Source organism: Barbus barbus, assembly GCF_936440315.1.
Source record: "Barbus barbus genome assembly, chromosome: 40".
Lineage (NCBI taxonomy): Eukaryota > Metazoa > Chordata > Actinopteri > Cypriniformes > Cyprinidae > Barbus > Barbus barbus.
The window spans coordinates 6,386,573-6,410,721 of record NC_136718.1 but is presented as its reverse complement, the minus strand read 5'-3'; the positions used below and the strand labels follow the sequence as shown (position 1 = coordinate 6,410,721).

General features: G+C 39.3%; 2 protein-coding genes across 5 annotated transcripts in view; one reads left to right on the top strand and one right to left on the bottom strand.

Annotated features, from left to right (window-relative positions):
* The first annotated feature begins 1,894 nt into the window (after positions 1-1,894).
* tnnt2a (troponin T type 2a (cardiac)) lies at positions 1,895-22,620 on the top strand. 4 transcript variants are annotated; one of them, XM_079401393.1, is made up of 14 exons: positions 1,895-2,022; positions 2,172-2,214; positions 3,078-3,143; positions 5,821-5,871; positions 7,218-7,247; positions 7,667-7,688; positions 7,792-7,855; positions 8,674-8,790; positions 9,013-9,090; positions 9,179-9,286; positions 17,648-17,757; positions 18,338-18,428; positions 18,613-18,653; positions 20,608-22,620. In XM_079401393.1, exons 8-14 carry the CDS (start codon positions 8,692-8,694, stop codon positions 20,639-20,641), a joined length of 561 nt encoding a protein of 186 aa, XP_079257519.1. In that variant the 5' UTR covers positions 1,895-2,022; positions 2,172-2,214; positions 3,078-3,143; positions 5,821-5,871; positions 7,218-7,247; positions 7,667-7,688; positions 7,792-7,855; positions 8,674-8,691; the 3' UTR covers positions 20,642-22,620. The 4 variants fall into 4 exon arrangements, with proteins under 4 accessions (XP_079257519.1, XP_079257520.1, XP_079257521.1 ...); XM_079401395.1 differs by having other exon boundaries at positions 1,933-2,022; positions 2,172-2,210; positions 2,494-3,143; positions 20,608-22,220; XM_079401394.1 differs by lacking the exon at positions 3,078-3,143 and having other exon boundaries at positions 20,608-22,220.
* LOC306859959 (plakophilin-1-like) overlaps positions 22,445-24,149 on the bottom strand; it is a 38,614-nt gene continuing 36,909 nt past the window's right edge. Inside the window, exon 14 of the mRNA XM_079401391.1 lies at positions 22,445-24,107. The gene's annotated coding sequence lies outside the window, so the exon portion shown is untranslated. The remainder of the gene's footprint in view (positions 24,108-24,149) is intronic.

Here is a 24,149-nt window from a genome sequence, read left to right as displayed (position 1 = left end):
CTTTGAGCTATTTCAGAGAACTGGTTCTTCATTGGTTGATTTATATTCTCTTCATTAGTGAAAGTCAAGGTTCACTTGAAGAATTCATGCCAACTTTATTACAGTAAAAGTCTACTAGAAATGTGTAGAAAATATACTTGACAGTTTATGACAACTAGATCAACCATTTTGCATTTACCGTAATGACTTGTCTTATACGATGAACTAATGATGTTTTGAGGGGTAAGACTATAGCACAGAGAACTATATCATACATCTTGAACAACATGACAATAGCAACTGATAATGTAGGAAACCACAGAGAAAGGTACATAATCAGTTGCATGAATGTACCAAAGCAATCCCAAAAAGAATGAATGGTGTGCACAAGTGACTAGATGATGTGGAGGTTGAACAAGTAGTTTTGAGAATTTCATTTCTGATCTGAGAAATGCACCAAAGCCACTGAGAAAAACTGTAAGCTGACTTTGGCCCTTTTATCTATCCATCAAAGGTTCTGATTGGTGTGTAATACATTTAGACTCCTAGTGTTTCCACTTGGGTTATTGTGTGCTAATTGAGCTCAAACTGTGCAAACTTGAGTGAACAATATTGAATGCTAGTGCTTTCTAAATGATCACATAGTGTGAGCACTGAGAAATGTAGGGATTTGTGTGTAGAGTTTTGCAGTAACAGTTCACCAAATCTGACTCATGTGTTAAAGCAGGGAATAGTGTTTATAGTTCAGAAACATTGGTATGCTTTTTGAAAAATGGTGTTATGGTTTTGAATTTAAGTTAAAAAGCCTGGTTATAGTGTTTTAGCAATCGAGAAAAACGGTAATAACAACAACAGCCATTTAAAATGACCCGCAATACTAATTATATTATAATTATTGGTAATTATCAGTGGTTACGTTATCTAACCTTTTCAGTAATGACATGCTAAAATATTTTAATTATAATAGCATTATAATTAAATATTTTAAAATGAATGAATAAAAAACAATTATTAATAATATGTTGTCTCATATTTTCAGTGATATGCTAGAAGAAATATTTTTTATGTTATATACTACTACTACTACTAATAATGAAGTTATTTGCTTAATGGCTTGAAGTTATATGACTTTATGAAAATAAGAAATATATTGGTAACACCTTTATGTATACAGTAATGCATTATAAAAGTAGTTTAAAGCATTAATTATGCCTTATAATGCATTGTACAGTTAATGCATTTATAAATTCATTGTTACACTATGCACCTTAAATTCAGTTATAATTATAAACAAGATATAATGTATCACACCGCACATTATGAATAATTATAATGCATTATACCCTTTAATAAGCCTCCATAATGCATTGTACATAAAGGCTTAAGTAAAGTGTTACCAATAAAATAATAATATTGCTATTATTATTATTGATATTTATATTTCTCGCTTTTTGTGCAGATCTTTGAGCTACATATTATATAAATATTGAAGCATTTAATAATCACTCAAAGCACATTAGCAACTGCATAGAAAACTCAGAACATCTAACAAGGCCTACATTCTTACAATAAAAAAATTAAATCTCTCTATTCAAACAACATAAGGCCTAAATTCAATCAATTAAAAAATCTTCCAACATGGCTCAATCATGGAAACAAACTAAATTGTACGTCTGAATGCAATCTCAGGCTGCTGGCGAGAGTGAGATGTGGAATGGTAAGCATGGTGCCATGAAGTCAGTCAGACGGGTCAGAGACTAGCCAGTCCCTCGTGTTATCAGAGGACACCTCTTAGAGACTCGTGTTGATATGGACATTAGCCATCGCCATTCTCTTCACCATAACAATGCCAGCAGCCTTTTAGGGAGTGCTAGCAGACTGTTCACCACTTATCTCTGAGGGTAAAAATAAACACAGTGAGTGAGATGTATGACCCCCAGAAACAGTCCCAGCCCCGATCATATAAGACTCAAGAGGAGAACCAGAGCTCGCCTCTCGGACATTAACACAGACTTTCTTCACACATTTCTGCTGGTATATCAGGTAAGAGCATTATGTAGTCTATTACTGATGTACAGAAAACTGGATGTTTATAAGTACATTTAAAATTAGAATGAAAAGCAAAAAAGGACCGAATTTTTTGAATGTTTAGAAAAACATTATACTATATTTTTTATGTATTTTTATTACAGAGTTAAAATGTCAGACAACGAAGAAGTGGAGGAGTGCGAGTAAGTGCACCAGTTCATTGCTCAATTATCATCTGTCCATCAGTAGCAAATATGTCTCTTACAATATTTATTTTCTAGTAATATAACGTTGTTTAAATAAGAATACTGTGCATTAACTGTATACTATAGTCAGCAGTGCTATTGGTAATTTTGAATAGCATCTGCTTGTCATATATCCCACTCATCTGATAAGTATAGTTAATCTGAGAGTTCAGGCAGCTGTTGGGAAGGTACTTGAGCTATGAGAACAATGGAAATAACACTATTCTGTCTTGTTCTCTAGGGAGCAGGAGGGTAAGTCTTATGTTTTGTAATATTACTTTCATACTTCCACTGTGAACAAGAAAATACTCTTTTTGTTTTAAAGTAGGTCATAAATAGTGGCCTTGCAGCTCCATAGCTTTAGCGACCGATGATATGGTGGTGGTTTATGTAAAAGATACAGCATGTTTTCAACAGGGTTGTTAAAGAATTGTGTCATTACGCAGATATTTGAAATAGGAGATAACAATACTACAATAAAACCTTCAAAAATTACACCAGGTGATCAGGTTTTTACACCTTTGCAGATTAAAACAAAAAACATGCAAGTGCGGTTACAAGACAAGGTGGCCCGTCATATAGATTTATGAGCGTGAAAGCTAAGCATTTCTTATAGGTTGCAGCAGTTTTGTTCACTCTGCTTGTCAGCATTCAACAAAACACACCCAAAAATGACATATGGAATAAATAGAGAAGAAACTCCTGAAGCATCTGCATATCATCACTAACCCATTCCTGTGTTTCAGTGTCGACAGATCTCATAGCTTCCATTTTTGTGATGTGTTTTTCTTTGTTTACTTACCTAACCTGCATGGTGTGGCTTAGAGGTGCAAGAGGAGGAGCAGGAGGAAGAGCACGAGGAGGTGCAGGAGGAGGTGCAGCATGAGGAAGGTAGTTACTGCTTATCTGCTAAAGGCAAAGGTCACTAGCCATTCACTAAACCTAAAGTGTACTATGGTAGCATGGCAATACCATATTTTTGGAAATGTACCATGGTATTCTGTGAGTAAATAACATGGTACATCAAAATGGAAATCACGTCCAAGGTATATTTAAACAATCATTAAGCAAGAGTGCTGATGTTCCAAGATAACAAATGGTAATAGGCCTGACCGCCGATATTCAGGCCAGCAGCACAACTGTGATATTGCTTAAACGTGCTGCCACACTAGCGAAATTGCAGAGAAATCTCTCAGGATAAAAAGAGAAATTGGTTATTGTCAAAAAAAAGTAGCAATGAAGAAGTCACTTCCAAACCAAGCAGCTTTCTGTTAGTCAATGCGGCAAAATCACACGGCCAATATGTAAATGAGCAAAATCCGCATGGGAAATGTTTTCACCCCTACCAGAAGCTCCCAATCACGCAGATTCTTATTCTTATCTGGATTTCGCCAGCAAATGTTTCTGAGATACAGAAAATGTGACTACATCTTAACAGTGATAATAAACAAGAAGTTAAATGTTAGTGAAAGTAAGGCAGAATTTTGTGGGCCAAAAAGGTCCATGGATATGAAGCACAGCTTACACTAAAATTACTTTACATGCAATTTTCTATTGGTCCGAGTCAAGTTCCTTGCACACCGAGTTTTTGTCTGAAATTTTTGCATGTTAAAAAAATACCTTAAATTGTGTCAATCTCGTTTACACACTGCCTCTAAAACGTTTGTCTGACATAAAAAATTTGGATTGGGTTTGATTTTCTATGTTTTTTCTATCCGTAGCAAGCATTTTGAGAGGAGTTTTGACAATTCAGAGCCACCGTACAATAGAGCCCCAAAATCCAGAATGGCGTCTGATAAGTTGATCCACTTTGCCTTGCAGTATCGCTAGCAAAGCATCAAACTGAGCCACTGACATTCTGAAGTAAACTTTGAATCGCCTTGATTGTATAATCCTGCAGCCCCTTGATAAGAAGGTGGAAGTCTCTTTCCTCTTTACACTATCTCAGGATTGGATGGACCCAATATTTCCTCCTCCTTTTTCTCTTGACGAATGACGAATACAAAAAATGCATACAAAAATTTTGGACTCAGTGCGCAAGGATCTTCAGTGTTGCCAAGTCCTTGGTTTTCCCCTGAGTTTGGGCTACTTTTATACTATTTCTGTGGGGAGCTGCAGGTTGACGCGAATCCGCCCTGCCCCCCTGTTACGTTTAAACTAAGGTAGAACGCCCACAGGAATTCAATTTTGATCCTGACCCTGGTCAACATGGCAAAGTTTTTCTCCCTTACACAAATCTCCAAACTGCACAGATTTCTATTGGATTTCATCTGCAACAGAGCAACAGTATGAGATGGAAAAAAAAACTGTAAAATATACGGTAAAAAAAAAAGCAGCTGTGGTTGCCAGAAATTTACTGTAAAAATGTGCTAGCAACATTTTAGGTTTTATGGTTTTAACTTGAAGTTACATTTAAATACCGTAATTTCATTAACTGATACAATGTTGATATACCAGCCTATTGAAGCACTGAAATCTGTTTTGTACCTTTGTAGTGCACTGATAACCACCAAAAGCAGGTGGTGATGAAATAGTCACATGATGAACCAAAGCCCATCACAAGCAGCTTTTAAATAATAACATTCGCACAAACACTAAACACCATCATGGTAACACATAAAACTGAAATAATGAAACATTAGGTGTAACATACAACCCTAATGTACAAAATTGATAAGAAAAAACTAAGAAGAAACATAGTTGCCTCAACAACAACAAAAACATCAAATTTGAAATGTAACGCAGGCAATTCTGGGAAGTTAACAATTTTGCTAATGTGATGCACCTTAATTTTTAGACACAATACTACCACTTTCATTGACTACTTTTGCTCTGTCAAAAACATAACATCCACAGCAAAATCGGACAGAGCATACTCATAATGAGGGTTTTTGAGCGAATTGGTGAAGTCAATAATTCAATGATTCATTCATAGACTGCATTTAAAACTGAACAATGCTGCACCCAATAAATGCCATTTACTCCATATTTTGATTTAATGTTCAACATGAAATTGCATTGTAGTAATTATTCACTTTATCACCAAAGCTCTGTCTGTTCTTTATTGACTCCCTCATTATGTAACAATATAAAATTAACAATGTGGAAGCAATCCGCATTTAGTGAAGTAATATCAGATTTGAGGACAGAAACTAACTCAAAGTATGGTATTACCTTCTATACTACAATAGTTTTTAAGGGTGGTCCGACTTCAGACATGCCAACATATTTATATGATAGACAACAGTTGTGCAGCTGGGACATGTGTATTGCTGTGTGTAAGTGTGTAACCATCTGAGAGATTTGAGGTATGCTTTTATCTAACAAGCCTGCCACCAGTACCCATCATGTCCAGGCTGGTATACGGCTCCTTTGCCTTCGGGAATTAACTCACATCTTCCACACAAACTTTTATTAGATTTTGTGTTATACACACTCTCAACTGAATGGAATGACTAAACTCAATGAATCATTATGTAATTTGATAGCTAATGAAGGGAAACAATGAATCATAGTTGACGGTAATGTGAGCTAACTATACCCGTCCTTCAACTTTCTCCATGTTCAGAGTCTCATGAAGAGGAAGCAGGAGGAGAGGACGAGACCACTCAAGAACATGGTGAGACCCTCAGTTTGACCTCACAAATACAAATAAACAAATAGATCTACTCAAAAATACATGCTGGTCAATTAACAAATCCAAAATAGTAATGTGAGGAGATCAAGAGTTATTTAAATCAGACTGTAGAAGTAATTTAAAATAATCAGGTATTTCTTCAAAAATTATGGCATATTCTCTGGACTGAAAAAATATAATATTTGCATTGAAAAATAAACACTATATGCCACTATCTTCCACTATGTTTTTATTATTCCATATAAAAACTTTAGTGCCCCAACTGAAATGAAAATATGCATTGAATTAAAAATATGTTATATATTCCAAATCGAAGTGATTTTTAAGAAAATGTTTTCATCCATTTAGTTTTTTAAAGTTGTTTAATGTGGTAAAACGCACTAAATCAAACTCCACTACAGCTCGAACTGCCCTAACACTTTTAAAAACAAGTTTAAGCAGATGTTTAATTGAACTCTTTATCTAGATTTAGACAAAGACGATTATAAGGAATTTGGTGTTTGTTTTTCATTTTCAGTCACATCATCTGCCAACTGGCTTATCAAAACCAATCGGCGAGCCAAAGAAATGCCTTTTGCATATGTAGGAGAAAGTTTGTACAGATAGCACTAAATCTGAGGGCAGAACCACATCGAAGTCTACTCTGAACATTTCTTTTTTTTTTTTTTTATTGCATTGATGAAGACCAATATCATGTTTAAGAGTCAAACGCTTTAGAAAAATCTGACAAAGGTTAAAAATAGATAAAAGGGAGAGAATGTTCAGTCATTTTTCAAAAATATGTGTTGTTTCCTATAGAAGAAAAAAATGACACCTAAATTGTATGTATTGCTTTGTTAAATATGAGTTTCTTTATATGTAAAGCAAGTCATACTTTACATTTCCCCCCAATAGTTTCACCAAAAAATTATTTTTTACTGTTATATGGTTACATATTAATTGTCTATTTTTTTTATTGTCAAGTCAAGTCTGCTTTATTGTCAATTCTTCCACATGTACAACACATACGTACAGAGAATTGAAATTGTGTTACTCTCAGACCCTTGGTGCATACATTTAAGACACTGACAGTAGACGTGCAAATACAGATAAAATACAGAGAAAAAATTGTGTACATCTGTTTATCATCAACACATGACACACACACACATGGGATGAATCAAATATTCTGCTCTATGTATAGTCGAAGTAACGAGTGATTGGTATGTGACGGTAATTTTTCCACCATTCTTCCGTTATCAGTTTCTAATTTCGTCTCTCTGTTCTCTGTGGTACTGTCAGTGATGCAGATTACCCACTTGTAACCTCTTTTCCTTCCCTGCTTTCAGATGGTGAAGAAGAGACAGAAGATGGAGGAGGTATTTGCTGTATATTGCTCTGGCTACAGACGGGAAACCTGAGATAAACAGCTCTCAACTAATTGTTTGAAACATGTAGAAACCTGTATTGTGACACACACACCCTTCTGGATAACTGTCTCTTCAAAGCATTAGATAATCCCAAATCCTCTTATGATAGCATTCATTTCACCAGAAATAAGATTTCGGTTATAATTTAGTTTACGGTTTTCATAATGCATTCTTCAGCATCTGTAACCGTTGGCTATTGTGCAATAACTGCCATGAGAACACAAAGAGGTGATGTGCATATTCAGACATGCTTGATTGATATATGCAACAAGTTATGGTTTTAAAAGGACTTTTAAGTCTTTTAAAAGGTCTCTTGTATAATTTTGAATAACTTCTGTTGTTTGTTTGTATGTCTGATTCTTCTGAAGAGGCAAAACCTAAATTCCTAAAGTAAGTTTAGATGAATAACCATTGATTGATTTTATGTTTTTAAAGAGCAACCATACTTGTTGATTCAAAATTCTGTATGAAATTAAACAATAATATTTTCCAGACCTTTTACGTTGCCGAACCTGGTTCCCCCAAAGATTCCAGATGGAGAAAAAGTTGATTTTGATGTGAGTAAAATAACCATAGCAACATCCACAGTGCCATGAGACTATTTTGGTTACGATTGGTCAAGATCCGCTCTAGAATTTAAAATAAAATCAGTAAAAATGTGTAAAATGTTTTTAAAAAAGAATAGGATTCTTTAATGAATTGAAACTTAAAAAGAGAAGCATTAATCAATTTAAATCAATTTAATGCATCATTGCCTTTAATACAAATATTAATCCCTTCCAATAATAATAATAATAATAAAACTCTTAGATGGTTTGAGTTTGATGGTTTCAAACTTTTAAATGGTTTGTCATATAACAAACTGGCCTAGGATAAAATATGAAAATTTATATGATAAAAGATAAAATAATAAAAAATTAAATGTTTTTATATTTTATAATTTAAAATATTTTATCAAGTTATAATTACTGTAATGTATATTTTTGTTTTAATTTATTTATTTTTTAATATCTGGGGTATTTTCTAAAACAATTTTTCCTTGGCTCTGGTTTATTTTGACCCAAAGTCAGACACAATTTTCTTGTTTTTCACGACTGAATTTAAAATATTCTCTAATGACCCATTTATTTATTAGAAAGTAGACAAATGTTTTGAAGGAATTAAATATCTTGCCAAACCAAAACATGCATTAGAAGTTTTGTAGAAACCAGCAATTCTACAAAGGCATCAAAATGTTTCACCCGACCCAGACATTTTAGATGCCAATTACTAAAACATGAGCTTTTCATTTATGCTTTTGTCTAACTGAACTTGCACATTTTATTAGGCTAACTGTCCCAGATAGAATCTAAAAGGTCACATGCTTCCCCCCCAGGACATCCATCGCAAGCGTATGGAGAAGGACCTGAATGAGCTCCAGACGCTGATAGAAGCTCACTTTGAAAGCCGTAAGAAGGAAGAGGAGGAACTCATCAGTCTTACAAATAGGATTGTATGTGCAATGTTGTTCTATTACATCATAGCTGCTTACTACTATGCAAACCTTCTAATCATAAGACAAAAATGGAGAAATTACAAATATGCGGTCATTATGGCAAATAAGTGAACCAGAGTAAAAACATTCCAGCAGGTCTATTAGTGGTCAGTTCAAGGCCGAATGAGCGTGAAAAGAAATCAAACTGCTGTCAGGGTTGTAATGTGAGTGATTCTGCAGGAGAAACGGCGCTCCGAGCGAGCAGAGCAGCAGAGGATCCGCAGCGAGCGCGAGAGGGAACGACAGAAGCGTCTGGATGTGAGTGGAAACATTTCCTCTAACCTCACACTGATGGACACAAACTGGTACTAGCTTTGCAAACCCTTTCCTGTTTTCAAATGTTCAGGACGAAAGAGCTCGCAAGGAGGAAGAGGAAGCCAAAAAGAAAGCGGACGATGATGCCAAGAAGAAGAAGACGCTCACCAGTCTGCACTTCGGTGGTTACATGCAGAAGGTCAGAGCGGAGAGATGAGAGACTATAAAGACCTATTGAGTTCCAAAAAATGTTTAGTAAGAGAAATCTGAACAATATTTACCAAAAAAAGCCATGTCTGAGATGAAGATTCAACTAATACATATATATATATATATATATATATATATATATAAATTAGTGCTGTCAATCGATAAAAACATTTAATCGTGTTAATCACAGTCCTGGACTGTGTTCTTTTCACGCTCACCTATTTACCTATAAATGTGTTGAAATAAAGGAATGCATGACAAACTAGTTTAAGGAAACATAACCTTTCACATCTCCACCAGGTATGAATCATAATCCTTATTATTCTTTTGTTTTAATTCAGCCATTATCAGCCTTTATACTGACAATAAAACGTTTACCAAGCCACATCGCTTCAATCCCAGTACACATTTACCCAACTATTATCAAAAGTATTTCTAAATAAATACAAAACAATATTTTCTTGTGACCTTACATGAAGTATTATGATAAAATGCATTATGAAGAAGAATTGGGCCTGTTCTGCCGTTGCATTAGAGCTAACATTAGCATCATGCTACATAAGACAATTTATGAGATTAATAGTACACTTTTACTCAGAACGCACTTTAAACCACCATCGAGTGTTTGTAATAACTTCCTTTTGCGATTACATGTGTATACTTTGGGCGGCCGCGGTACATTATAAAAGTAGCCCAAAAAAAACGCAACCCACGGCTCTGTCATTTTTCCCGCGACTGTATTTTCAAAATAGCCCAATTGTGCGGGAAAACGTCTCGGTTACGTATGTAACCCCGGTTCCCTGAAGGGAACGAGACGCTGCATCGAAGCGCTAGGGGGAACGCCCACAGCGTGACCGCGCTCTGAATCAAAGTGTAACGTGTCCAATGGAAGGGCGAGACGTCATAGGCGGGTGACGTCACTGACCGGAAAGCATATAAGCACGTGCGGTGGAGCCGGCGTTTGCTTCCAGGAATGAAGCAACCGCCCGCAGGGATACAGGAAGTATGGCTTCGAGACGCAGCGTCTCGTTCCCTTCAGGAACCGTTACGTAACCGAGACGTTCCCTTCCAGGAACTCGAGCTGCGTTGAAGCGCTAGGGGAACGAGATGCCCACGCCTCCAGACTTCCAAAATACCTGCCCTGTGTGTATCACTGTGAGCACAGCGAGGGCGAGAAAGAAGAGCCGGGAGTGGCCGTAAGATCAAGGTGATAGAACCGAACAAAGGTGAGGGGCGTGGACCAACCCGCGGCATTGCAGATATCCTGCATCGAAACCCCTGCCAGAAAGGCCTTGGAGGCCGCCATACTCCTAGTTGAATGGGCCTTAAGCCCCAGAGGCGAAGGGATGCCTGAAGATTCATAGGCCAAGGAAATAGTATCCACAATCCACCTGCTAAGGGTCTGCCTAGAAGCAGGCAGACCCCGCTTAGGAGGACCGAAGCAAACTAGCAATTGGTCTGTCCTTCTCCACAGGGCAGCTCTGTGGACGTATGCGTCCAGTGCTCGCACTGGACACACACAGTTATGCTTTCGCTGGTCAGGCTCCCGAAAGGGAGGAGGACTGAGGGCCTGCAGCACGACAGGCCGTGGTATAGAAGAGGGGATCTAGGAAATAACCCGCTCGAGGGTAGAAAAACGCTTTGGCCAGACCAGGGGCAAAGACGAGATAAGAAGGGGCCATGAAGGGCCTACAAATCCCCACTCTCTTAAGAGTCCACAGCCAGGTCCCCGTAGGGACACGTCGTACAGGAGGCCTCAGCGCACCGTGGAGGAAGCATGTAACCAGGGGGTGTCGACCCACTGTAAGGCCACCGAGAAGGGCATGGTAGGCCGATAAAGCCGCCACGTAACCTTCAGGGTGGAGTGAGTTACCCCTGTGGAGAAACGGGCCTGCAGGACCTGCAGCACTGTACCAAACGGGCAGTTAACTGGGTCAAGGTGGCGGTCTCCGCACCAAGAAGTGAAATATTTTCACTTCAGGGCATACAGTTTCCTCGTAGAGGGCGCTCTGGATTGGAAGATGGTCTCAGCAACCTCGGTTGAGAGACCGGAAGCTATGAGCTGCGCCCCCTCAGAGACCAGAACTTCCACACGTAATGCGCGCGTCGCCTCGGCAACGTGCGCTGCAACAGCGAGCACTCACTCAGAGGGGGAAGAACCGCACACGCGGGCTTCCACGAGCGAGAGCGCTAGATCTGGGGAATGCAGGAGGAGATAGGGCGAACCCGTCTCCAACCTGTTCACCAGATCCCTGTTGCCATCCAGAACTCCTGGGAGCAGAGCGATCGGGGAAAAACCGTACAGACGAAGCCTCGGCCAGGTCTGTACCAAGCGTCCAGTCCAAAGGAGCTGGAGGAACTAGAGGGGCATAGCGCTGACTCTCGAGTCGCACAGCCAAAAACCTCCATATCTGCTTCACCACCTCGGGGTGAAGCATCCATTCCCCGGGCCTCAGCCCCTGCCTCGACAGGATGTCTGCTCCCACATTGAGATACCCAGGGATATCGATGGCTCTGAGCGAGCGAAGTTTGCCCTGGAACCACACAAGGATCTGGTGCGCCAGCTTGTACAAGGGGCGCGAACGCAGACCTCCCTGGTGGTTGATGTAAGAGACCACCGCTGTGCTGTCGGTGCGCACCAACACATGGTGATCTCTTAGGTCCGGGAGAAAGTGCTTGAGTGCACGAAACACGGCCAACATTTCCAAACAATTGATATGCCACGTTAGATGGCGACCGCTCCACAGACCGCGGGCAGTCATGGCCACTCATGACCGCTCCCCAACCGGTGAGGGATGCGTCCGTCGCTAGCATTACGCAGCGACAAGAGGCTCCCAGCACCGGGCCCTGAGACAAGAACTAAGATTGGCTCCACATGTCTAAGGCACGTAGGCATCGCCGCGTGACCTTGATCATGCGAAGCGGGTTTCCCCTCGGGGAGAACCCCTTGGTCTTGAGCCACCACTGTAGGGGTCTCATGTACAGGAGGCCAAAAGTAATCACGTTGGACGCAGCTGCCATGAGCCCCAGCAGTTTCTGAAACTGCCTGACAGTGAGTGACTGGCCCTCTTTCACTCTCTTGACTGAGGTGAGGATCGACTCGCTCCGAGCAGGAGACATACGTGCCTGCATCGTGGTCGAGTCCCACACCACGCCTAGATAAGTGGTTCTCTATACTGGAGAAATCGCACTTTCTTGGCGTTCAGTCTCAACCCCTTCATGTGCGCGAGAACGACATCTCGATGCCGAGTCGCCACCTGCTCTGATCGAGCTAGAATCAACCAATCGTTGATGTAAAATGCGGGGTACGAGTGCAGGGCCAACGGGAAGAACCCGATATCGGTAAGCTTTGCCCCTAAAAGCAAACCTGAGGGACTTCCCGTGAGAGGGAAGGATGGAGACGTGAAATATGCGCTCTTAGATCCATCGTGACAAACCAGTCCTCGGACTTGGTCTGAGACACGACTGATGAGTGTAAGCACCCTGAACTTCAGTCACAAGACTGAGCGGTTCAACTGACGCAGATCTACCATCCTTCCTTGGAACAATGAAGTACCGGCTGTAGAACCCGGACTCTCTTCCGTGAGGAGGGACCACCTCGATGGCCTCCTTCCCCAAGAGAGTGGCTGTGTCCAAATTCAGGGTCTGCATCCTTCGGAGTACTCATTTGAAGGATGTTACGTCACAGCGCCGCGACGAAGGCTGTCCAAATTCGTAGGATCCTTCAAATGCGGCCCACAAATACGTCCTCCTTTTCCCCGAATTGGAAGGATGGGTGTGGTGGATCCTTTCCCGTCCTACCTATCCCATAATTCTTTTCGGCAGAGCGTAATGGCGGACGAAGCGAGCGGTAGCGGAGTGGGAGAGGAGTTTCTCTGACAAAACAAGCTAAAGTTTATGCTTCGGCTCAATGAATTTGTAGGAGAAATTAGTAGAATACTTAAAAACAAATAAAAATAGGCTATAATGGCTTACCTGGATGTGACTGTCTTGTAGTCTGATATAAAAAAACTCTCCGACAACGAGCAAAGAAAGTATTTAATTTATTTAATTGCTTTATTTCTTCCAAAATAATTAAAATGAGGAGAATAACTCTTTGTTTGTCCATTTTCCCGCTTCTTGCTTGGCGCTGTCACGGTTGCTAGGCGACAGGATATGAGCAACGGGTAAGGGAGGGAACTGAAAGAAGGGTAGGCTGTCCAAATTCACAAACACCGACTTCCGGGTTTTGCGGACGTCGGAGGATCCCTCCTCCTTCAACCGGGTAGGAAGGATCCTAAGGAGGATGCAGACCCTGAATTTGGACACAGCCAGTGTCTACTTCCTGTTCCATGATCAGAGCCTGCTGGGGGCCCACGCACATGGGAATCACCCCGTTGAAAGGCGGTGGCGGAGCGCCGAACTGAATACAAAGGCCTTTCTCTACAGTACGCAGGACCCAATGAGATCCATTTGGCAGTAGTTTCCACGCTGTACGATGGTCTCCTAAGGGAACCAGTCTCTCGAGACTGGCCTCTGGCGTGCCTAGAGCTGCTGGCTCGGTGCCCTGAAGCGGAGGACCGGCAGGAGACGGCCGAACCAGAAGCTCTAGAGACCCCCGCAGGGGTGGCGAGCTTCTCAGCTCCGCTACACTTCGGGGCGGACGAACTGAGAACATTGTTCGCTGGAGCCAGCTGCGCCCTGGAACTCTGGCAGGGTTGGCAGACTGATCTCCCAAGCCCGTAGGCTTCTTGGCCGAGAACCCCCTTAGACTTAAGAACGGTCCGCAGATCCGGCTTAGCCTTAGAGGTCCCCGACCCAGAGCGTTAGCCGCCACAGGCGAGGGCTGCTCCCGCCCAGCAGCCCCCTGAGCTAGAGACAGGTGAGGGAGAAACCGCTGAAACGCCGCCGCTTGTCTACGAGCCTCCTGGTACCTGTTGACGACGTCGCCGAACAGGCCAGAAGGCGCAAGCGGGGCGTCCATGAGGTAAACCCTATCTTCTCCTTCATGTCAGATAGGGTCGACCACAGACAGCGTTTCTAGGGAGCTCAGAGATCAACTTATATTTCAATCAAGTTGAGCCCCAATCCCTCATCCAGCTCTCTAAGCAGGTACACACTCTTTCTTTTTTTTTTTTTTTTTTCGGTGTGCAGACACGCACCAGCCTGACCTGCAGCTGCGAGCCTTCAGAGACAACGCCACGCAAGGGGACAGATAGCTCGCGAGCGTCTGTTCCACCCGGGGTATCGCTCTGATATGAATGAGAATACATAACGCACGCGTCGCCTCGGCAACGCGCGCTGTGATCCCCGCACTCACACTCGCCGCCGTGCCTCAGCAGCGGCGGGAATGCGAGATGTACAGCGGAGAGAAACACAATCAGCCCCCTTTCTCGTTTTTTTTAGAGCTGACTGCGCGCCGTTCTCATTCATAATATGCTTGTGCAAGCACTGTTTCATTGACGCATCCACCTCCTCGGAGGAAGAGGATAGGGGCTCGCCCGCCTTCCTACAGCGCTAGTGAAACTCACTCCTCTCTTTTTTTTTTTTTTTTAAAGAGAGCCTTCAGAGAGCAGGCGTACGAAATGAAAAAATCTCACAAACGGGCAGTCAGCTCCCTCGAGAGCTGAATCTGCGCGCTCTGCTCTCAAGCAGACCACACACAGACTGCGTGTATCCCAAGCAGTGATATAATGTGTGCAGGGAGGAACACACAGCCCGGAATGCGATCTGCTATCGCCCAGGTGCTTGCACATATTGCTGGAGCCTATTCAAGTGATTGTGCTGGACAAACAACACTAAATAAGACTCACAACATGCAAAGACAGTACACACAGACAGAGAAGCGGTTGCTGAATGACGAAAAGCAAACACCGGCTCCACCGCACGTGCTTATATGCTTTCCGGTTAGTGACGTCACCCGCCTATGACGTCTCGCCCTTCCATTGGACACGTTACACTTTGATTCAGAGCGCGGTCACGCTGTGGGCGTTCCCCCTAGCTCTTCGACGCAGCTCGAGTTCCTGGAAGGGAACCGCGACCCTGGTAACACTGGTTCATTGTACCCTTATCAAATATGAGTATCTCTCTCTCTCTCCCTCTCTCTCCCTTGGACACACTCGCTCTCTCTCTCTGCGTTCGCTTCACTTTTGTCGAGCCCGGCACCTCATAATCACACAATCCCTGCGTCCCAATGTTCATACTCTCCACCCTATCTGCCCTAAATAGTATTGAAAATTACTAATATCACATAGAATTTAGGATGGATAGTGTGCACATTGGGACGCAGGCAATATTACCTTCTGCGCTGCGATGACGGCAAGAAGTTGGGGTCAAACTTTATCAAATTATCCATTTGCGTTAACATATTAATGAGTTAAATTTTTTAGATTTATCGCATGCGTTAACGCGTTAACGTTGACAGTCCTAATATATATATATATCTACACACAGGTGCATCTCAAAAATTTGAATATCATGAAAAAGTTCATTTTTTCTTGTAACTTATTTCAAAAAGTTAAACTTTCATACATTTTAGATTCATTACATGTAAAGTAAAACATTTCAAAAGTTTTTTTGTTTTAATTTTGATGATTAGAGCTAGTAAATCCAGTCTCTCAAAATATTAGAATATTTCCTAAGATCAATCAAAAAAAGGATTTGCAAAACAGAAAAGTTCAAGTTCTTTAAAGTATGTTCATTTATGCACTCAATACTTGGTCGGGCTCCTGAACATCAGCGGAGACCAGGACACCTGGATGAGCCCCAGAGACTGATCCCCAGTGAAGACCCTGTCTCCAAGACAGCCATCGGGACAAGACCACAGGAACCAGATGAGTCCTTTGCACAATCTGACTCTGCTTTAGCCTAGATTTAAACTGATGATTTTGTCTGGCCAGAGGAGAATGACACTATTTCGACACTATTTCCCCGTCTAAATACTGTAAAGCTGATATAAAGCCACCCAGCTTTATATCAAGCCGATGTAAAGCTGCTTTGACACAATTTGCATTGTTAAAAGCGCTATACAAATAATAGTGACTTGACTTGACTTGACTTGACTTTAGCCAAATGAAATGCAAATTTTACTTTTATCTGAAAAGAGGACTTTGGACCACTGAGCCACTGTCCAGTTCTTTTTCTCCACAGCCCAGGTAAGACGCTTCTGACGTTGTCTCTGGTTCAGAAGTGGCTTGGTAGCCCTTTTCCTGAAGACGTCTGAGCGTGGTGACTCTTGATGCACTGACTCCAGCTTCAGTCCACTCCTTGTGAAGCTCTCCCAAGTGTTTGAATCAGCTTTGCTTGACAGTATTCTCAAGCTTGCAGTCATCCCTGTTGCTTGTGCACCTTTTCTAACCCAAATTCTTCCTTCCAGTCAACTTTGCATTTAATATGCTTTGATACAGCACTCTGTAAACAGCCACACCTTTCAGTAATGACCCTTACCCTCTTTGTGGAGGGTGTCAATGTTCGTCTTCTGGATCATTCCCAAGTCAGCAGTCTTCCCCATTATTGTGGTTTCAAAGAACAAGAGATACCCGGAATTTATACTGTAGAGATGGTCATTAATTGAAACGCAGATGTAAATATTATAATATTTTGACTTTCATTAGATGTAAGCTCTAATCATCAAAATTAAAACAAAAACACTTTTGAAATGTTTTACTTTACTTGTAATGAATCTAAAATATATGATAGTTTCACTTTTTGAAATAAGTTACAAGAAAAAATGAACTTTTTCACGATATTCTAATTTTTTGAGATGCATAGATAGATAGATAGATAGATAGACTAGAAGACTGTATCTTTATCTCAGACATGGCTTTTTTCCAACTCCTAATTTTATATATATATATATATATATATATATATATATATATATATATATATATAAATATATATATATAAATTGAAAGCATCGGCTATAGCTACACTTCTGAAATATATTTCTAAAATTCACCTGATGACACAATATGCATACCTATCATAATTTATGGCCATTTACATTTATGGTCAAGTTTTTGGTTACTATGATTTTATTACTAAATGTAATACTTTTATTTAGTAAAAATTGCATTAAACTGATCAAAAGTCCACTTTGTTACAAATATATACTGTTGTTTATCATTTTTAATTTCAAATATCTGGGATAATTTCTAAAACAATTTTGCCTGGGCTCTGGTTCAGTTTTACCCAAAGTCAGACACATTCTGTTCTCTCTCTTTTTTCTCACCAAAAACATGCATGACTGAGCTTGAAATATTCTCTAATTACCCATTTACTTAGAGAGTAGACAGATGTTGTGAAATACTGAAATAAATACAGACAATTCATCATCAATATCAATGTTCTTTATCATTTTGTGTTGCAGATAGAGAGAAGGAGTGGAAAGAAACAGACTGAGAGAGAGAAGAAGAAGAAGATTCTTAGTGATCGACGCAAACCTTTGGACATCGACAATACCAGTGACTCTGTTCTGAGGTTTGAAGAGTTATTCTACAAATGTAACTAATTAATATGCCGCAACAGGTCAGGCAATGCAATTTTACTACAGTTAAAAAGATGCTCGAGATGAAGATTCTGCCATTTTATTCACTTAAATGTTGTTCCACCTGTATGGCTTTCATTCTGTGGAAAACAAAGAAGGTATTTTGAAGAAGGTTGGCAGCGAAACCTTTTTGGCTACCATTGACTTCTGTTGGAGAAAAAAAAATGGATAAACTTATTTTTGATCCACAGAAGAAAGTCATTTAGTTTTTGAGTGGCATTATGGTGAGTAAATGATGACAGAATTATCCCTTTAAGGAGTGTTCTTAAGCACACAGAACAGTAGCAGCAATATGATAATTGCATAGCCTATATTATTTATAATAACCAAAATAAACAAATTCCTCCACCAGGTAATGCTGTTGAATAGTGTTAACTCTGTCTGATTTAGGAAGACTTTTTTTTAACACTCCTTAACTTATATAGTATTCCATAGAGTACAAATACAAATAGCAATTAAGCAGATTTAATAATATATATATATATAAAAAAACGATACTTTCTTTTTTAACAGGGAGAAAGCAAAGGAACTGTGGAGCTGGATGCGTCAACTAGAAGCAGAGAAGTTTGAGTTACAGTATCAGTTTACCCATCAGAAATATGAGGTAAGCTGAGGACTAAGCTGAAGAGTTTCACTAGAACCCACAATGAAATCAGAAACAACCCTGTTTTGGTTTCAATGTGTACGAATCATCACTTCATGTTATATAAGTGCAATATCTTGGTCTTCAACACATTTCATTATCCTGTGTTCAGTGAGATGTGTATTGTTTGTGGATCTCTCTACAGATCAACGTCCTGAGGAACAGAGTCAGTGATCACCAGAAAACGTGAGTTCATCTGTGTCTGTCCAACCCAGTTTCACAAGAAAGCTATTTACCAAATGTGATTCGTATGCCAGAGTATGACAAAAATAATAAAAAATAAACTCAAACACAAAATAACCACTCCTAAATGTACCTGTCATTAGGTGTTTTGCCTTGATGACATACCTAAAATATGGCTGGACAAAGAAAAAAACAAAACAATAATTATCTCTATATAATTTCCTGTATGCAAGTATAACAAAAGTTTGCTGAATGTTCAATGTTATGTTTATGCGCTGTGCAATATTAGTAAGACCGTAAAATTTCAGCAAGCCAAAATTTTGTCTCAAACAGCAAATTTTCGTTTTCAGCCAAAATATAGATTTTCTTTGTGTTTTGATTGTGCGAGTGCCTATTTCAAGCACAAAATGCAAATAAACTACAACAATAGACTTTATTTTGCAACATCCACTCATTATCATATTTACATGAAGATTAATAAACTTGGCACTCAGAAGGTTTGCAAGTTAGTGATTGCTGTCCACTGAGCTGGATCTGGCATTATTTTGCTTTTAACACAAACCTGCACTATTCTCTCAGGGTTTGGTATACTGCTTTTTTTTTCACCCTGCTATACTTCCCAGAGGGCTTTCTCATTCAAAACAAACTCTGACTCATTTGTTCCGGCCTCAGGCATGGAACACAGACAGTCCTTGTGAATGCATGTCAGAGTGACAGTCCTGTCAGCAGGCAGCGCTGCTTCTGTGGCAGAAAACGATTGTGGGAGCCAAAACTAAAGCACTTCAGGGAATGGAGGCTTTAGGTGGCAATCTGCTGCTGCAAAGTCAGCATTTACCTGTGCATGGCCAGCATCAGTGTGATTGCTCAGCAGAGATAGAAGATCAGTTCCAAAATTTAGTGAGCTGCCTATTTAGACAGTGTTTAAGACATTGGTGCACACTAATATTTTAAAACTAAAGGTACATAAAATCGCAACTTTTCATTTTCCGGTAGTCTTAGTACACGATGTGAGCATGTAAATGTGAGCAAGATTGTAGATTTTATGCATTCATGCTAACTTAAAACCCACATGCTAAAACAGTTAGCTATATGGGGATAGTTGTAACAGTTCATTAAAAATGTTACAACCAACTCTTAATGATTATAATGAGTCCAGTTATCACAGGAACACAGTGCACCACACACACTCAGCAATTGTGTTTGTGCTAAATTGAAAAGGAATACAATATAATGCTTTTGTCACTTTAAACGGTTCACTTTATTCAAAACTGATTTTTTTTTGTTCTTCAATAAAGTTTTTGCATAAATTGGCCGTGTGGGTCTTATTTCAGCAAATTACTTCACACAGTTACATCCATCCCCAGCATATTTTACATTAACTCACATAATCTGTGATTATGCAGTACACGTCCAAGTGAGTTTTATATGTAGTAGACAAATGTGGCTACGATATATCAAAGTTTGAGAGATCTAGCACAAACAACCACTGAGTTACTGATGCTCAAACAAAAAGTGTTACTACCATCCCCGGTCTCCCCTACTTTTTTCATTACATGTATCCCCAAAAACACATTAATATGCAAATTAGATTTAGTTTATAGATACAATGTATATAATGAGAAAACCTGTTTATGGCCATTTTACACACATTTTCCAGAAAGAAAACTGTTTATTTCTTAATGTGCGGACTTTCTAAATTAGCACCAAACTTCTGAAAGCACCTTTGAGTGAAATGACTATTTCATCTAAGATGTATATGTGCTATGTCTTTATTTATTGTTTATCAGATGACTGTTGTGTTAGCTTAGAAATACATAATGATCAATTCTGGCATTTTTAGTCGGTTTCTATTAGCTCTGAGGTCATGCTAGTGCACTCCTAAATTTGAGATAAAAACACATCATGGTTTACAGCTGTGAGTTCAACTAAAGGCTCTTGGCTATTCTTTCTTCTACAGGTCAAAGAGAACCAAGAGAGGCCTCAGGAAGTGAATGCTGTGCTGAAAGACAGACAGACTCCTCACAAACCCACAGAGATCTCGAAGAGCATGTCCAGGAGAGCTGTGTATAGTAGATTCTGATGCTTTTAGTTAGTCCTCACTGAATAAACACTGTAGATTTTGACTGAGCAAAACAAATAAAAATGAGAAAATGAAGCAGCGTTAACTTGTGTACATAACTGTTGTCATATAAATTAATTTTATTCAGCAAGGGTGCATTAAATTGATAAAGTGACAGTTAATACATAATACAAAAACAAATGCTGTTCTTTTGAACTTTCTATTCATCAAATAATCTTAAAATAGATATCGAGGCATCAGGACAGTTTTCGACACTGATGGGAAAATAAAATTGTTTTCTTGAGCAGCAAATCAGCATATTAGAATGATTTCTGAATGATTGTGTGACACTGAAGGCTGGAGTAATGATGCTGGAAATTTAGCATCATTGTAATAATATTTCACAGTATTACTGTTTTATTTTTTTTAATCAAATGCAGCCTTGGTGAGCATAAGTGACCTTTCAAAAAACATTGAAGGTTTAAATGATCAATTGAGCTGTTTTATTTGTATTTTTTAATTTAGAACTGTAATTTTCAAGTCAAAGTGACTCGTATGAAACAAGATATTCAGTGGGATTTAATGTACAGTAGGCTGGACTTGATTTTATCCGTCAGCAGTTGATTGGATGGTAAATAGTGGGCTGTTAATTCTCCATGGAGCCAGAATGAATGCAAAACAATGGCCATGTTCAGAACGTAACCACTCACTAATCTGTCACAGGAGCTTCATTCTACACGTTCAGTTCAGTAAGTGGAGCTTATCCTTTACAGAATTTTAAATCTTCATGTAAATGCACTTCATACTTAACTATAATTACACCTATGAAAGAAAGGTATTCATGCTCGGTATAAAGGTAATACACATCTTCATATGATGCAAAATAACACACACACACCCAGCTGTTCTCTGGCAATGTCCCCTCAGGCCTTTCTGTAGTTTCAGGGTCAAAGAGGTCGGGAGATTCTCATCGCAAATGATTTGCATATCAACATTTGGCACAGGATCAAATATAGATTATGAACACTCACTGTTCTGCTATTCACATTCACTCTCTGCTTGAGCATTTACAAGTGCCCATCTAAAACAAAACTCAGTGGAGAACAATAGTGTTTTTAAAGTAATATACGCACAAAACGATGGTTCTACTAATTATGAGCAGAGCATACAAAACGCAGAACCAAAATGACGCTTGATATCCAGTCCAGTGTTTAAGCTTTCCAATATTGTGACAGGGATGGATGAACTTTATAAGTGCACTGTGGAATGTGTGACTCATAAAAGCATCTCCTGGCTCGTGGCCCGTCCTTTCTTCTGTAGGGTGGAGATCTTGGGTAAACAAGATCAATTAATATGACTGCTTTCTTGAGAAGTGATAAATGTCTGCTTTCTGATGGGGAAATGACTTTCCATAATCTGTCTGTACAATGAAGACATGTTTAACGACTGTTTAATGCCAACTATATTTTGGCCTCTAAATAAAAATCACAAAAAGGAAAGTCTTGTCAGCCAACAAGCCATATTTCTCATAATGATTGATTTGAGGTGAAAACTGGATGAGAGGGTTTTTCTTCCTCAATAAATTACCGTTCATATTCACTCACACTGTAAATATACAGTATATATTACTTATACTGTAAATAACTGACAACCTATTTATTACAAATATCACAAATTCAATACATTTACATCTAACAGTTAAAATTCTCGTAAAAGCAACACACCATAAAGTATTTATTGTTGAATTGCACTTTTATTTCTGATTTTTAAGCAAGATTAAAATGCACATTTTGGTCATGTAGATGCAAAATGTAATTTTACACAGCCACATTTAATATTTTAGTACAAAAATACTTTTTTTGTTTGTTAATTTTCTGTTTGTCTGTTTCCATTTTGCTTTTTGACAACATAAAATGAAAAAAAGAGAAAAAGATCTAGACATTTTCCCACAAGCATAGCCACATTTTAAAGGCATTCCAGCCAAACAAAAATAATACTCACAAAATACAGTATCACACACATTTAGCAAACGGCACACAGACAAGGCAAGTTTGGTTTTAAAAGAGGATGTCAATCAAAATATTATATTACTGTATATCTAGAAAACAATGAATTTTGCGTTTACTGCTCTAAGCAGCCGATTGAACAAACAAAAATATCATTTTTCAAAATACAGCAATATTTCATCATTATAATTCCTTTTTTCATTTCAAGTGAATGCATCTATCATTACATCTCCTAAAATACATTGTAAAACAGATATTGCCATTAGAACAAAGTTTAAGGTGGTACTGATTCTACAGCAGGTGAGAACTGAATTTAGCCCAGCGTTCAATCCACTTAAGTTGAAGTCGGCAAAACATCCAGAGCTGCGAATGCAACCGAAAGTTCATTAAGTTCCAATCCAACCGTCATTCCAATGATGAATCACTCCGTTGTTGATTTGATTAGAAAAATCTAAATGAAAACCAATGTTGCAATGTTTTTTTTTCCCAATGTTAATACAACTGACATCTTGAGGTTTTTAAAAGTGTTGGTTGTCATTCCTAACTCTACCTCAGAACAACTTAAGTGGACATCGAGAAGAAATAAAGTGGTGCATTTATACAGAAGGTTTTTAATAACTGCGACATAAGGGCATGTTTAGAATCCGACAATTATTCAGGCCTCATTGCACCAAAATGCAAAAGCTTTATCAAACATGTATTATGATCCCCAATATACAGCACAGGAGGACAGGGGAAGGAACGCAGCAGAAGAAGAGTGGAATTATTACTCTACAGGACCAGTAGTGCAAGTTTGTCAAGCATAAGTGTACAAAATCTTTCCCATGATAGAGGTGCATATATGTGTATTAGGCACTAAGCAGGCCTGTACTAGCAGGACAGGAGCTGCATCATCCCTTAATCCATTTACCAGAAAAACGGGCGATTGATTATTCCTCCATCAGTGGATGTCAAGCTCAAAAAATGAAAAATGATAGAAAAGTGGCATTAAAATATCATAAAAACCATCCAAATGACTTGTTTGCTAAATTCCAATTCATCAGTCCAATTCATGAACAAATCAGTTGCCGCAGTTTTGTGAACCGCTGCACTGAAGAGATCTGTAAGGATATTTACTTTTGGTAAGTTTTTGATCTGTTCTTCACACAAAGCATCTGGAATATAGTATCACACAAACCCATTATCATACTTTAAGGGGTTTTTTTGGTTGCCATTTTAGCCCTCAGAAGAAGATCATTTGGATTTGACAGCGAGAGTGTAATAGTCCTTAAACATCTTTTCTTTTCTTGCATAAAAGTTGCAGGAATCCCATTAAATCTACAATATGTACTGGATATACCCATAATGTCCTGCAATATATGAAACTCTGGGGCTTCCTGCAGAACTGCAAAACTGAAATAAAAAAATAGATATTAAGTATAAAAGGTATCAAAA